Source organism: Mustelus asterias, chromosome 3 (assembly GCF_964213995.1).
Source record: "Mustelus asterias chromosome 3, sMusAst1.hap1.1, whole genome shotgun sequence".
NCBI classification, from domain to species: Eukaryota; Metazoa; Chordata; class Chondrichthyes; order Carcharhiniformes; family Triakidae; genus Mustelus; species Mustelus asterias.
The window spans coordinates 126,847,471-126,861,496 of record NC_135803.1 but is presented as its reverse complement, the minus strand read 5'-3'; the positions used below and the strand labels follow the sequence as shown (position 1 = coordinate 126,861,496).

The following is a 14,026-nucleotide window of genomic DNA, read 5'->3' as shown; positions in this document are numbered from 1 at the left end:
GACCAAAAAGTTTAACTTCCTTAAACCCAAAAAGTGAAGTTCTAATTTAAATATTTCTAAATTCTCCTAAGTTATTTTCTCCTGGTCAGGGATGAATCTAGGTTGAATATCCATTTGTAGAATATTCAATCTCGAGGAATTCAGAGTGAAGGGGCGGCACGGTAGCACAGTGGCTAGCACTGCTGCTTCACAGCTCCAGGGTCCCGGGTTCGATTCCCGGCTCGGGTCACTGTCTGTGTGGAGTTTGCACATTCTCCTCGTGTCTGCGTGGGTTTCCTCCGGGTGCTCCGGTTTCCTCCCACAGTCCAAAGATGTGCGGGTTAGGTTGATTGGCCAGGTTAAAAATTGTCCCTTAGAGTCCTGAGATACGTAGGTTAGAGGGATTAGCGGGTAAAAATATGTGTGGGGGTAGGGCCTGGGTGGGATTGTGGTCGGTGCAGACTCGATAGGCCGAATGGCCTCCTTCTGCACTGTAGGGTTTCTATGATTCTATTTCTATGATTCTCATCAGGCATCCATCAGTTTGTGCTTCCCAGGGTTGCTAGATAAGTGATGAAAACTCTGGTGGATTCCACTAATCCTAACGCTTCCACGAGAGAACAATTTTGTGCCTCTTGCTGTAATAATTCTCTCCCGCCCCTGATCCTTTTTCTGGCACTTTAGTTGCTAAGGTAGATTGTAAGATAAGGGAAGATCAGATTGGAAACATCCATTCTGTATGGTTAATCACTACTTTGATCCTTAAACCACTGAGGGCAGCAATCAATTGTGGCTATTTTTAGTACTGCAAAGCTGTTGATAAACTTTAAGTGAGAGTTGAATTCTTGTCTGAGGAAAAACTGTTTTATTTTAATCCCTAGCACCCGTATATCTATCCTGTCACCTTTGCCACAGCTAGTGAATCTTCAGGACTTGTGATCCGAATGTATAATGAAAAAGGAACACTAAGAGATTATATCTGCAAGGTATGGCCCATCAAATACAAATATTAAATTAAACTAAGCTATTTTACAGTTTCTAAGATCTTTCCTGGCAGAGCTTTCAAACAGGATTTGATTAGGTATCAAATATTGCAGCGCAGTGGCATAGAAATTGCTTTCAGCTATTTTATTTCTTCAGAAAACTATGACCATGCTTTCATTTGAAGCTCTGCTCAGCTGTGAAGACAATCAATAGCAGAGCTAATGTGTCAACCAGAAATTCTCATATTAATCCACTACGTGTAGTTGAAAATGAAGCTATACTAATCCATTAATTTCTGGGGAGCCACCTTCAAGTTATAAGAACTAGGAGCAGGAGTAGGCCATTTAGCCCCTTGAGCCTGCTCCGCCATTCAATAACATCATGGCTGATCTTTTCGTGGACCTGGCTTCACTTACCTGCTTGCTCACCATAACCCCTAATTCCTTTACTGTTCAAAAATCTATCTATCTTTGCATTAAAACATTCAACGAGGTAGCCTCAACTGCAGGAAGTTTGATAAGGACACCTTCAGAAACAAGAAATGGCATACTGAAAATAATTTAATGTGTAGAAGAATTATGTAGATAATTAGCTAGTCAAAGTTGAGGACCTCACTGAACACATTTCCATGTTGCAGTTGATTTGGATTGTATTGTGAGCAGTATTTATCACGCATTCATTATTTTCTGGTGAAACTGAGAATTGGTGATTCAGTCAGATTAGTGAAAGCTTACTGTTTTTCAAATGTTACTGACTGGTTTATAGGTATCTGAATGTTCTCAAGTAATCTTGTAATAATTTATTTGGAAATGTATTGCGCAAAAATATTTAATCTGGATTTTAGATCATTATGAATATAGAATAAAGCTTTTTTTTTGCATCTTCAATCCTGCCAGATCAAACGTTTTGAAGTAGCTGCAATCTAATTCCATTTCTAATTGGTTACAAAGAATATCCAGTATTAACTGGCCCTTGTGGCGGATCAGTTCTTAAGTTGCTATCTTGCTAAGACTACTGTCAAATACATACCAATAATGTGTCCGTTCTTTGGATCACTTATAGAACATTTCAAAATGTGATAATTAACCACCAAGAAATAGTAATTTTGCTAAAAGTAGTAATTTATTTTGCATAAAGGCTAAACCAAAAGATCCTTTTATGAAGAAATACTGCAGCCCGAAGAAAATTCAAGGACTTGACCTTCAACAGATTAAAACTTTTGGAAGACAAATACTTGAGGTAAATCGCTTTTGCTCTTGTTCTCTCTCAAAATTGTTGGTTATTAACTCTATTTAGTGTTCCTTGACTTTTGTGCAGATATTTTATTCTGTTTTGGTAAGTGCACACTATAATGATCAGTTTGATTTTAATTCCAGGCATTGAAGTTTCTTCACGAGAAAAAAATCCCATACGGCCATCTTCACCCTTCAAATGTGATGCTTGATGGAGATGCATGTAAATTACTGGATTTAGAGAATTCATTGCTAGGATTGCCCAGCTATTATAGACCGTACTATACGCAGTCCAGGAAAATCAATGTAAATAATGTTTCCATTCTTTCAAAGCTGTAACCTTTTATTGCTTTTGTTTCATGTCATTCTTCCCTACTATTGGTTTGTATTGTATTGCATCGCTTTTGCTTACAGTTGAAGTGCTGCGATAATCCACTTAATGCTACTTAGATTATCTAAATAAGGCACTTTTATAGCCTTAGCTTTATCTCTCTTAGGAAAGGAAGTACCTTAACTAGCAGTCTGTAATTAGAACTGGTGCGGTTCACTCAGGCTGGCTGAATTGAATGCCAGTTAAGGCTGAGATTAGTTTTTTTTACCCTTTGGTCTGTCTACAAAAAAATTATTATGTTGTGGATTATAAATTGGAATAAATTTAAAGTTCAATGTTGCTCACAATAATAGGTTACACCTAAAAATACTATTATTGCTGTAAAGACTGGATTCTTTATTTTCACACGCACAACTGTCCTACCCAAGCTCACAACTGCAATATCAGTGAACTATTTTGAGACTGATAGTTTCACAATTATGGCCTCTGTAGGATATGAGGTGAAATTCAACTTCAGGAACTGCGTAAGGAGGTGTAAGCAAGTCAGCTGCCTGTTACACACCCCATCATTCCATCAATGGGTGGATGTGTAATAGGTGGCTGATTTGCTACCATTCATTTTGCATTTCCATCAAGGTGGAATTTTGTCCCTGTAATTTGTCATATTGAATAAAAATTGTGAATGATTGAGTTAGTTTCACAGCTGATGTTTGAAAAGGCAAAGTAATCACTTTATCTTTCACGCTGATACTTGAGGAAATATTTCTCAAATTTATCTTTAAAAATTCCTGTGTGCAGGTGGTCTGAAGCTGGCTTCCCATAGAGCTGAGGGATTTGTGTTCAGGTTTTAGTTCCCTGCATTAGAAGCTCTTGTTTTCTGGTGAAGATGTCAGTCCAGAGGAGCAGTGATGGGTGCAGTTTTGGGCAGGGTAGAGAGGTGAACTTGCTACCCTAGAAATAAGGAAAAAGGGGGAATAGAAGGGGTCAGCCGACTGTATAATGTATCTTTGTTGTTTTGTCCTTGACAAAAATCTTTCAAAGTAAAAAATGTTTAATTTTCATATTGCAATGTTGGATGATCATAGTGCTATAATTTTGTTCTATATATGTGTACTTTATAGACTACAGAAGCTATTGATGTATATTCCTTTGGCCATTTACTGTATGAAATTACGTATGGGAGGCCGCCAGATTCTGTGCCAGTGGACAGCTTTCTACCTGCTCCCTCACCAGATATAGGTTAGAATTTTAAAATATCTCACCTTTATTGACTGTTGTTACTAGCATACTTTACAGCCCTGGTTTACATGGTTTAGTTGATGTGCCTGTGCGTATTTTTCCCTTACAATCTTGAATTTTGATTCTTTCCAAGTTCAATTAAACCCTGAGCTTTTGTGATACTTAGACCGTATCAATATTCCCAGACATATGCACGTGAAGAAGGATGACACTGCTCAAGGTTCTGCATCCATTTGTCTTGCTTCCATTATTCTCGTATGAGGGGTCTTTTGACCACCTTAACAGGATGCTGATCATTTTTGCTTTAATTAATAAAATAATTTGAAGTATTGTTTTATGTTGATAACAGTGGGATTAATTAATTTAATTTAATTCTTAATTTGCAAAATTTACAAACTGATGAGGTTGTAACATGAGTAGTTCAAGATTTGTGCTGTTTATATTTTATAAGACTATTGCCACCAGGCAACCCTCACTCTGGTCATCTATCCAGTTGTAAACTATTCAGTTGTAAATTCCACGCCTTTAACCATTAGTGTACCATGATTGCTATGTGTACTATCTACAGGGTGCATTTTGGTAACTTGTCAATGCTTCTTTGGCAACTTTTCCAATCCTGTAGCCTCCATTGCCTAGGCAGACCAGGGCAACAGATCTTGGGAAATTCCCTCCAAGTATAGACCTTCATGACTTGAGCATTTTTGCTATTCCTTTATAATTGCTAGGTCAAAATCAAATTTTGCTGTTACAGAACTGAGTACATTTTGTATTTACATAGGATGCCAGATTCCTGCCCACAGTGTTTGTTTGAGTGGATGTGGCAATTGGAACAACTTCTTATTCTAAATGTTATTCACTTGTTATTGTCTGAGTATAAAACTAAATGAGGTATAGTTTTGGAACAGTTCGCATTTGTTTTCTGCCGCGATATCTTGATTTAGTTCAGTTTATGTAAGGGTGTTATAAATTTGGGTCTGCTGCTGATACCAAGTTGTGCTCGGTTGTGTCATTCTAATTAATGGATCTTCTAATGCATGCCAGCATAGACTTTTATTATCCAATAGCTGCTTATGCCCCTTGAGCTGGATATTCAAGTCTTTCTAGCAAGTCTCTCTAATCTTTTTGAAGGCAAGATGAGAAAACATCATTTGAAGAATGAGCACTAGCACAGATGTGATGGGTTAATTGGCTTTTTTCTGTACTGTCATTTCTACATTTCTGTACTATTTAGATACAAGTTACTGAACTATCTGTTTCGCTGATTATTTCCGTTATCAATGTCTATCGATTTGTGTGAAATACAGTTTTTCAGTTGCTTGTTTTTTAAATATAGGTTTTGTTGATTGCTTTGATTAAATAAAAGGTGCGCAAGAAGCAGGATGATTCTTAGGAATGGAACCTGAATTTTCTTTTTTTTTTACAGTATCTGTGTTGCAGTCTATCCTTTCTGCAGATGCCTGGAAAACAAGCATGCCAACAATTGCCCAGCTGCTGGAAACACCGTAAGTGAAAAACCACTTGATTTAGTCTTCTTGCTTCAGGAAATTTGCATAGTAAGGCAGTAATTATTTTTATATACTTGCATGCTAAAATGAGAGTTATTTGGACCAGGATTTGTTTCGTTGGCTAATGTTATAAGATTTATGCAAATTTGCTTAAGAATTACTGGGGCGGCACGGTAGCACAGTGGTTAGCACTGCTGCTTCACAGCTCCAGGGACCTGGGTTCGATTCCTGGCTTGGGTCACTGTCTGTATGGAGTTTGCACATTTTCCTCGTGTCTGCGTGGGTTTCCTCCGGGTGCTCCGGTTTCCTCCCACAGTCCAAAGATGTGCGGGTTGGGTTGATTGGCCATGCTAAAAAATTGCCACTTAGTGTCCTGGGATGCGTAGGTTAGAGGGATTAGTGGGTAAGATGTGGGGGTAGGGCCTGGGTGGGATTGTGGTCGGTGCAGACTCGATGGGCCGAACGGCCTCTTTCTGTACTGTAGGGTTTCTATGATTTCTATGAATTGTCTGTATATTTACAAAAGAAGCGAGTATAAACCACGTGTCGACCAGTTTGATAATCTCAGCACAAATTGCTAACAGATGTAAATGCTGTGCTGCTTTTAAAACGAAATGCGCACACTCAAACTAACACCGAAATGCACAATCTATTGCATCAATATGATCTGGTCACCACTGTCTTTGACAAACTAACCAATATGTCCATTGACCTCAATTCATAGCCTTCCAGCTGTCGAGTTGAAAGTCAGTATTGCTGCCCAGCTGAATTCAGAGGACTGTAGTGAAGTGGTAGCGCATGATCAAAATGAGGAGCTCACAATATGAGAAATTATGGACATGCACCTACCCTCTACTGCTGAGAGTTTAAGTATTCTGAAAGTTGGCCCTGGGCCAAACTTTACTTGGGATTAATTGCAAGTGTTTTTAAATTCATCCATGGGATGTGGATGTTGTTGGCAAGGTGGGTGTTTGTTGCCCATCTCGAATTGCCTTTGAAAAGGTGGTGGTGAGCTGCCTTCTTGAATTTCTGCAGTCCATGTAATGAAGGAACACCCACAGTGTTGTTGGGAAGGTAGTTCCAGGATTTTGACCCAAGGACTGCAAAGGAACAGCAATATAGTCCCATGTCAAAATAGTGTCTGGCTTGGAGGGGAACTTGCAGCTGGTGGTGTTCCCATGCATAAGCTGCCTTTGTCCTCCTAGGTGATAAGAGGTCACAGGTTTGGAAGGTGTGTTGAAGGAGCTTTGGTGAGTTGCTGCAGAGCATCTTGTAGATGGTATACACTGCTGCTACTGTACTTTGATGGGATTTGATGGGGGTGGAGGTGTGAAATGTTTGTGGATGGGATGCCAATCAAGCAGGCTGCTTTGCCTTAATGGTATTGAGCTTCTTGAGTGTGGCTGGAGCTGCACTCATCCAGCCAAGTGAGGGGTATTCCATCACACTGCAGACTTGTGCCTTGTTGATGGTGAGCATGCTTTGGAGAGTCAGGATATGAGTTAGTCTCTGCAGAATTCCCAGCCTCTGATCTGCTCATGTAATCACTGTATTTATATGGCTAGTCCAGTTCATTTTCTGGTCAATGATAACCCCCAGGATGTTGTTAGTGGGGAAATTCAGCAGTGTTAATGCCACTGAATGTGAAGGGGTGATGGTTAGATTCCCTCGTGTTGGAGATGTTCATTGCCTAGCGCAAATGTCACTTGTCAGCCCAAGCCTGGATATTGTCCAGGTCTTGCTGCATTTGGACTTGGACTGCTTCGGTAACTGAGGAGTTGCGAATGGTGCTGAAACTTTGTGCAGCTATCTGCGAATATTCCCACTTCTGACCGTATGATGGAGGGAACTTCATTGATGAGCAGTTGAAGATGGTTGGGTCTAGGACACTACCATGAGGAACTGCTGCAGCAATGTCTTGGGACTATCTCATTTAACACGGTGATAGTGCCACACAACATGATGGAGGGTATGCTCAATGTGAAGACGGGATTTGGTCACCATAAGGTCTGAGGGGTGCTGTTTCCTTCCAGTGTTCCCTCTCTTTCTTAGGAGTACACAGGGAATATCTTTGTGTGCTGGTCCCTTTAATTTTTTTTTTGTGTAGCAAGTAACTTGTACATGGTCTTTGGGTTGTTGTGCTGTTGTATAGTTTAATGGGGGGACATTGTTGCTACTATTAATGTAATAGTGCATGCACTTTCCAAAACTCAGGAAGCTTCTGAGCAGCATTGTATTTTACAGAAAACCTGGTGTATTGAACTTTAAGATGCAATTCATTTTAATTGACATAGAACATAGAACAGTACAGAACAGGCCCTTCGGCCCACAATGTTGTGCCGAGCTTTATCTGAAACCAAGATCAAGCTATCCCACTCCCAATCATCCTGGTGTGCTCCATGTGCCTATCCAATAACCGCTTAAATGTTCCTAAAGTGTCTGACTCCACTATCACTGCAGGCAGTCCATTCCACACCCCAACCACTCTCTGCGTAAAGAACCTACCTCTGATGTCCTTCCTATATCTCCCACCATGAACCCTATAGTTATGCCCCCTTGTAATAGCTCCATCCACCCGAGGAAATAGTCTTTGAACGTTCACTCTATCTATCCCCTTTATCATTTTATAAACCTCTATTAAGTCTCCCCTCAGCCTCCTCCGCTCCAGAGAGAACAGCCCTAGCTCCCTCAACCTTTCCTCATAAGACCTACCCTCCAAACCAGGCAGCATCCTGGTAAATCTCCTCTGCACTCTTTCCAGCGCTTCCACATCCTTCTTATAGTGAGGTGACCAGAACTGCACACAATATTCCAAATGTGGTCTCACCAAGGTCCTGTACAGTTGCAGCATAACCTCACGGTTCTTAAACTCTTAAGCCGTTGACGTTTTATATTATTTGACATACAGTTTAAAGAAAAGCAATAAAACAATGTAATTAGAAAAGAAACAAATTTGGAATTATCTCTTCTATTTAATTATAAAGTTGCACTAATTATGTGGCTTCTTTATATTTTACTCTGTTTCTTTTGATTTTAATATGGGGTTAGTGGAGCTGATTTCAAACAAAAATTAGTATGTGAATTACTATTTGTGCGCTACCAAGATACTTAACTGCAATAATTCTGGCTTCTGTGTGATGCTGAGCATGTGTCTGAACTCGTGATCTTCCTATTTTAGCAGTACTTGATAGTCAGTGCACTTCAGTGCCGTGTGCAGCCTGTGCTTTATCATCATTTCAAGAGCCTTGCTGAGCTTTGACATAGTTGAAAACACATACAAAAGCAGCGAGTGATTGGAGCCAGTATTTTCAGAATGGATACTGAGCGTAAAAAGCAGTGGCAGAGCAGCTGGCTCGGCACTGGTTCAGAGAGGAAGAGAGAGAACAAAACCATATATAGCTGAGAGGGTACCATCCCTGTCCCAGAATTGATTAGTTTTCTGAGAATGGGGAAACATTTTTCATGATGAAGTGAGTTTCCAGAAATTGCAGAATATGAACGGGTGTGAGAAGGAAAATGACAGCTTTGAAGAGATCAACCAAGGCTTGCCTAAGGGATTGCTAGCTATGCTCAGCATTGGTCACAAATGAGCATGAGTAAAAATGAGCCAGACCAACCTCTTGCCTCTTATTGCTATGTCATGCAGTAGACTATATTGGCATTAACCATTGCAATGCTGATATCAACATACTGGGACGCTGCTAGAATTCCTTGAAAGAGTGCAATTTCAGAAAGAAGCCAGCAATTTGTATGTACGTGTGAAACACTCTGAATGTAGCAAGGCATTTTCTAGTTAGATACTTTATTCAGCATTATATTGGCCATACAAACACTCCAATAGTGACCGTGGTTCAAGTCAAACCATTACCCACATACTGAACTCTGCCCTGAGAGATTGATTGCTGGTGGCAAAGCAACCATTCATACTTTCGTCAGTTAAAGTCTTGAATGGATTGTTAACCTTGACATTGAACTGTAACTGCTTCCCCAGCCAAATGAAGAAACGCCACACAAAATAATGCAGCTCTCTGAAATTGTGAATTATTTATGTTCTTTGAACCCTCTCTTGAATGTCATCTTATCAGACATGTAGGAAAAACATCCGGTAGAAGGAAATATACCTTCACATGGGTCTGCCCAACAGAATATCAACCCCTTAATCCATTCAAGGAGTTTATTGTAAACAAGAATATGTAAGGAATGATGAAATTGGAGGCTGCTGAAGAGTTGATGGCTAGGACCTTTACACTTTATTTATGTAAGGTAATGTAGCACAGTGACAGACTAACCTGTTATATGACTACAAACACTGTGCAATGACTCCTGTATGCTACCATAATTTTAAATACTGATACTTCCCTGCACAAATAAAGAAAAGGGGAAAGCCATTGCCATTGCCTCCTGGACTACCACAGTGCAGGAACAACACAGTGATAGCTAGATAAGGATAACAGAGATAGTGAATTAGATGAAGAAGTACAGGCTGATAATATGCATAAGGACAGAAGAGCAAGTAATATATGCCAGGCAGAGGTTCAACATTAAAACCTTCCTACAGGACCTATGAATTCAGACTCTGAGGGTGCGATCTTACCAAAAGAATTCTAACTGCCGAACGAGCGTGAAAACATGAGCGAATCATTTTTTTTGGGCAAGTTAAAAATCAAATCTTGCCTCACTTCGAAGAAAAAATGAAGCAGAATCTGTTTCCCATCATTAGGGGGAAGGGGGTTGTGCTAAGCTCACCAAAAGCCAACAGCTTGCAGCAAAGAGTGCCATTGCGCATGTGCAGATCTGTTATTACTGTCTGTCCCCAACTATAGTTGGCCTCTATGGCAAATCACCCGCCCCCCCCACCATCGGCAGTGAACCGAGATGGTAAGATAGCCTCCTGAGGCTTCTCTTTTAAGTTACGTCAATAAGACATGAAAGAAATCCATGCTGTGTACATAAGACTTTTTACTATTGTTAAAATGGACTTTCTGCTGAACCCAACAGGATGGCTGCAACAAGTCACATGACAACATGATTTGTCCTTTGTTCTGAAGCTACCAACAGGAGTTACAGGAACAAAAGAATTCTCCTCTCATCATCATGGAATCTTGCACTCAGTTGTAAAGACATTATAATCACAAAGCCAGGGCGCACTCACACATCGCGGGCGATTCTCCCAAAAGTACTAAATTGGCGAGAAAACTGGTCTAAATCCCGACTTCTTTTTCAGTTTAACTTCAGACCTGAATCTCCACACTCTGCGCAATGCAGAAGTCACAATCGTGAACATCATTAAACGCTCGGGGGGTGGGGCAGGGCCTATTCACGCCTGAGTCTGATAGTTCCGGGCCTCTGCGCGTGCACAGTGCCCCCAATCTGTCAGTCTCCCCAACACAGCCCGATCATGGCCTCCCCAAACAGTCCCGGGACAGCCCCGACCCGTCCCCCCAGAGTGGTGATTTTCCCCCCACCCCCGGCAGACCCCCAACCCTGTTGACCCACCCGCCCCGATCACTGGCCTCCCACCAGCCATGACCAATCCCCATGCAGAGTGGCAACAAGACCCCCAGGCCCTGCCCCTTTGGCACTGCCTGATGCCTGGTGGGCAGTGCCAAGGTGCCCCTTGGGCAGTGCTGGGGGCGGAAGCTGGCACTGCCAGGGTGCCCATGCCCAGGGGGAACCACCCCCCGCTGCCCACCCCCGGGGGCCCCTGATTGCCCCCCCCTTCACTCCAGCAGGGTCTCCCGCTAATTCCCTGCAAGTGGGGAGCTACTCTAAACCCCACCGGAGTGGAATACTCCTGGCGGGGTGGGAAATGCTATCGGGTTTGGAAAATTCCATGCGGGCCCGATAATCACATTTTAAAATACATTTTAAAAAGATTTAAATTACTTACCTCTTTCCCCACTGGTTTCCAGCGCGGTCCCGACTGCGCCTGTTCTCCGGCTCTGGGAGACGTATATGATCAGAAATGCATCCCGATGGGCCAAAAACATGCGCATTGGGATGGGAGACTCATCCCCATTGTTTCTGCAGAGGTCTTCACAGACCCATCTTGCACTTGGGACTTCCAGGTCTATTTCAAAAGGGAACAATTGCGGGGACATTGGATGTCATTTGCATCTTGATAAGCTTACCCCTCTAGCGTAGTCACAGGATCTAAGTAGACAATGGCATCCTGACAAGATCCTCAACTCTTTTCATTCCTGAAACCAAAGCCAGACTAGATAAACGCCCCTTTAAAATCATTGTGGAGAAAGAAGGTCACGTGACACGAGTGACCATTTTGAAATCTCTATATTCCTTTAAGAACTGGAAAACCCTCAGTCTGCTGAATTACAACTAATCAAACAGAGCAGGACTCCCAGCTAATCAAGCAACTGGACATCGAGCCCTATTTCACCATTTTGATTCCATGTGCTGGGCGGACTTGAAACTGGGAGTGTTTCAGATTCGACTTTTAGACCTGTTCTCAGGCACCCACATACGCACTCTGCCTAAAAAAATCAGCGATTCCAAATCACACTGCAGAAGCTTGTGGGTGGGGCTTAACGTGCCCGAAACCCTGCAGCTCCGATCGGAGCCTCCAACTGCGCATGCGCAGAAAGAAAAGATAGAATGCTGCTCCTCTGCCACATCCCTCCTGGGCCCCCACAGACATTGCCCTACCCCCACAACATTACTGACCCCTTTATCCCCCTACCCTCCCGGCACTCAGACCGATTGTTGGCCCCTTATCCACACGCTCCCCCCCCCCCCCCCCCCCCCCCCGCCCTCTCAAGCAGAAAGCCATTGGATGCTGGCACCTACCTCCTCACTAACTGGAGCGCCCGAATCAGACTTCTATTGAGCATGTCTGTTTTGCGCCGATTCTGTATGGGCGAAGGGTAAAGGGTGAAGTACCGGTCAAGTTAGGCGTGCAGCCCATTAAATCAATTTAAACGCATGCAAATGCATTTAAATGGCCGTAGCGCCCGTTTTGGACGCGGTCCCGATCATGGCCACTTTCCGGCCTTGACAAAGGGGGAACCAGCATGGAGGCAGGCGCGGATTGCGCTATTCGCCTCACGCCAGACTTTACCAAGTTTTCACGCCCGAAAACGGGTGCAACACGATGGTAAAATTGGGCCTTCTGTCTCAACGCCTCAAAACCTTGTTTGATTTTAAAAGTTGCTGGCCATCGCCTGCCAAGTGGTCTGAACACAGAACTCCTGTCGTGTTGCATTGCATTCATATCAAGGATTTTCATGTTGGTGCCTCCAATCAGAAACTCATCTGGACTAAACTCCGCCATGAAGGAAACCCTCTCTGGACTTTGACTTTTTGGACTGTGGAAATCACATGAATTAATAATTTATGAGGCTTTTCTACTGTTGTATAAGATTTCCTATTTTCTGTCCCCCTTTTTGTATGTGTGGGTGAGTGGGCAGGCTTCTGCATGTCTGTCTGCATGCAGTTTGTGAGCAGATAAAGAAGTGCTGTGTGCCTCTATCCTGTCCATAACATACCAAGTGCCATCTGAGGAGGATTTCTGTTTGCAAAAACACACTACAGATTTAAGGTTTTGCCAGTGTGTCTACTGCCATTGTTGAAACCATGGAAGAAAGATTGTTGGCTGAAGTCTAACATATGACACATGGGAGCATCTGCCATGAATGCTAAAACTGTTGCTTTGGAGGTTTCAGCACCAATCTCCAAATTATCTTTTTATATAACTTCAGCATATTCAGGGAGAGTTTTGAACAAGGATTTCCTGACTTACCACTGCCCACTTTAATTTTCTCAGTGTGCAATTGGAAGGGATGCTCCCCAACTAGAGTATGCATGTCCTTGCCATGGATAAGGCTCTCCCCATCAGCATCGCCTGCAGGGCATCAATCTTTGGGTGTTGGACAGTTGAAGCAAAGGCACAGCAGCTGGCAATGTTGCTGCATCATATTGAATGCTCTCCGTGCCCATAAGCATCAGAGCCTTGTATGTTTACAGTAAACTCTGCAGCCAACCAGTGTGTGTAACTGCCCCTCCTATTAGGAAAATCATAAAGGAGTACTAGGTGTTTAGGGTTAGACATGAATTGGAAATAAGTAACATTATGCTTACTCATTTACATTTTAAAGGAAACCATTGCAATATTTTTCTTTAAATACTTGCACACACTGGGTTTGTTTGGTCTTTTGAGCCAAGGAATAGCAGCAGTCACTTAATGCAGAACTGATGCAAATCCTCATAATGATGCTTATTACCTATTTGTTAGTTGTTTAATAACTGATGTTATTCCCAATCTTTTAGGTTATTTGTTGACGTTTTGCTGCTTAATACTGAGAAGCCCCAATTTAAGGTAAGGCTATTATGCACTTTACTGAAGAGAAGTTTACTGTTCGAGAGTGTAGGAAAAAAATCAATACAAGGTCAAAAGAAACTGTTTTGTCAATGTTGTTAAATGCTATAATGTGACAGCATTTGCTGAGTGCAACATTTTTCGGTGGAATTGAATCAAATCTAAGTGCCCCTTCTTAAAACTATGATAGGTTGTTTTCTAATCAGTTTTGACAAGTTACATTAAGTCTGCAGTACATAAATAGGCCTTTTGGCCCAACTGCTCTATCCCAATTCTCATGCTTCACACAAGGCTTCTCTGGTCCCTCTTCTTCAAATCCTGTCATCACTACCTTCTATTCCTTTTCCCCTCATGCTTAACTCCTTTCCTTTAAATGTATTTATACTATTTGACTCAGCTATTCCTTGTGGTAGTTTGTTCCACT

The 14,026-nt window shown here is 42.1% G+C and overlaps 1 protein-coding gene across 3 annotated transcripts in view; it reads left to right on the top strand.

Moving 5' to 3' along the window:
• Window positions 1-14,026, top strand: part of pxk (PX domain containing serine/threonine kinase) — a 60,431-nt gene that overhangs the window by 21,299 nt on the left and 25,106 nt on the right. For all 3 annotated transcript variants that reach the window (XR_013497470.1, XM_078209548.1, XM_078209549.1), the window contains exons 8-13: window positions 861-965; window positions 2,101-2,202; window positions 2,340-2,501; window positions 3,648-3,765; window positions 5,189-5,267; window positions 13,554-13,602. Coding sequence is in view for 2 of the 3 variants with exons in the window: in XM_078209548.1 (XP_078065674.1) it covers window positions 861-965; window positions 2,101-2,202; window positions 2,340-2,501; window positions 3,648-3,765; window positions 5,189-5,267; window positions 13,554-13,602 (615 nt within the window). In the remaining variant the exon portion in view is untranslated. The remainder of the gene's footprint in view (window positions 1-860; window positions 966-2,100; window positions 2,203-2,339; window positions 2,502-3,647; window positions 3,766-5,188; window positions 5,268-13,553; window positions 13,603-14,026) is intronic.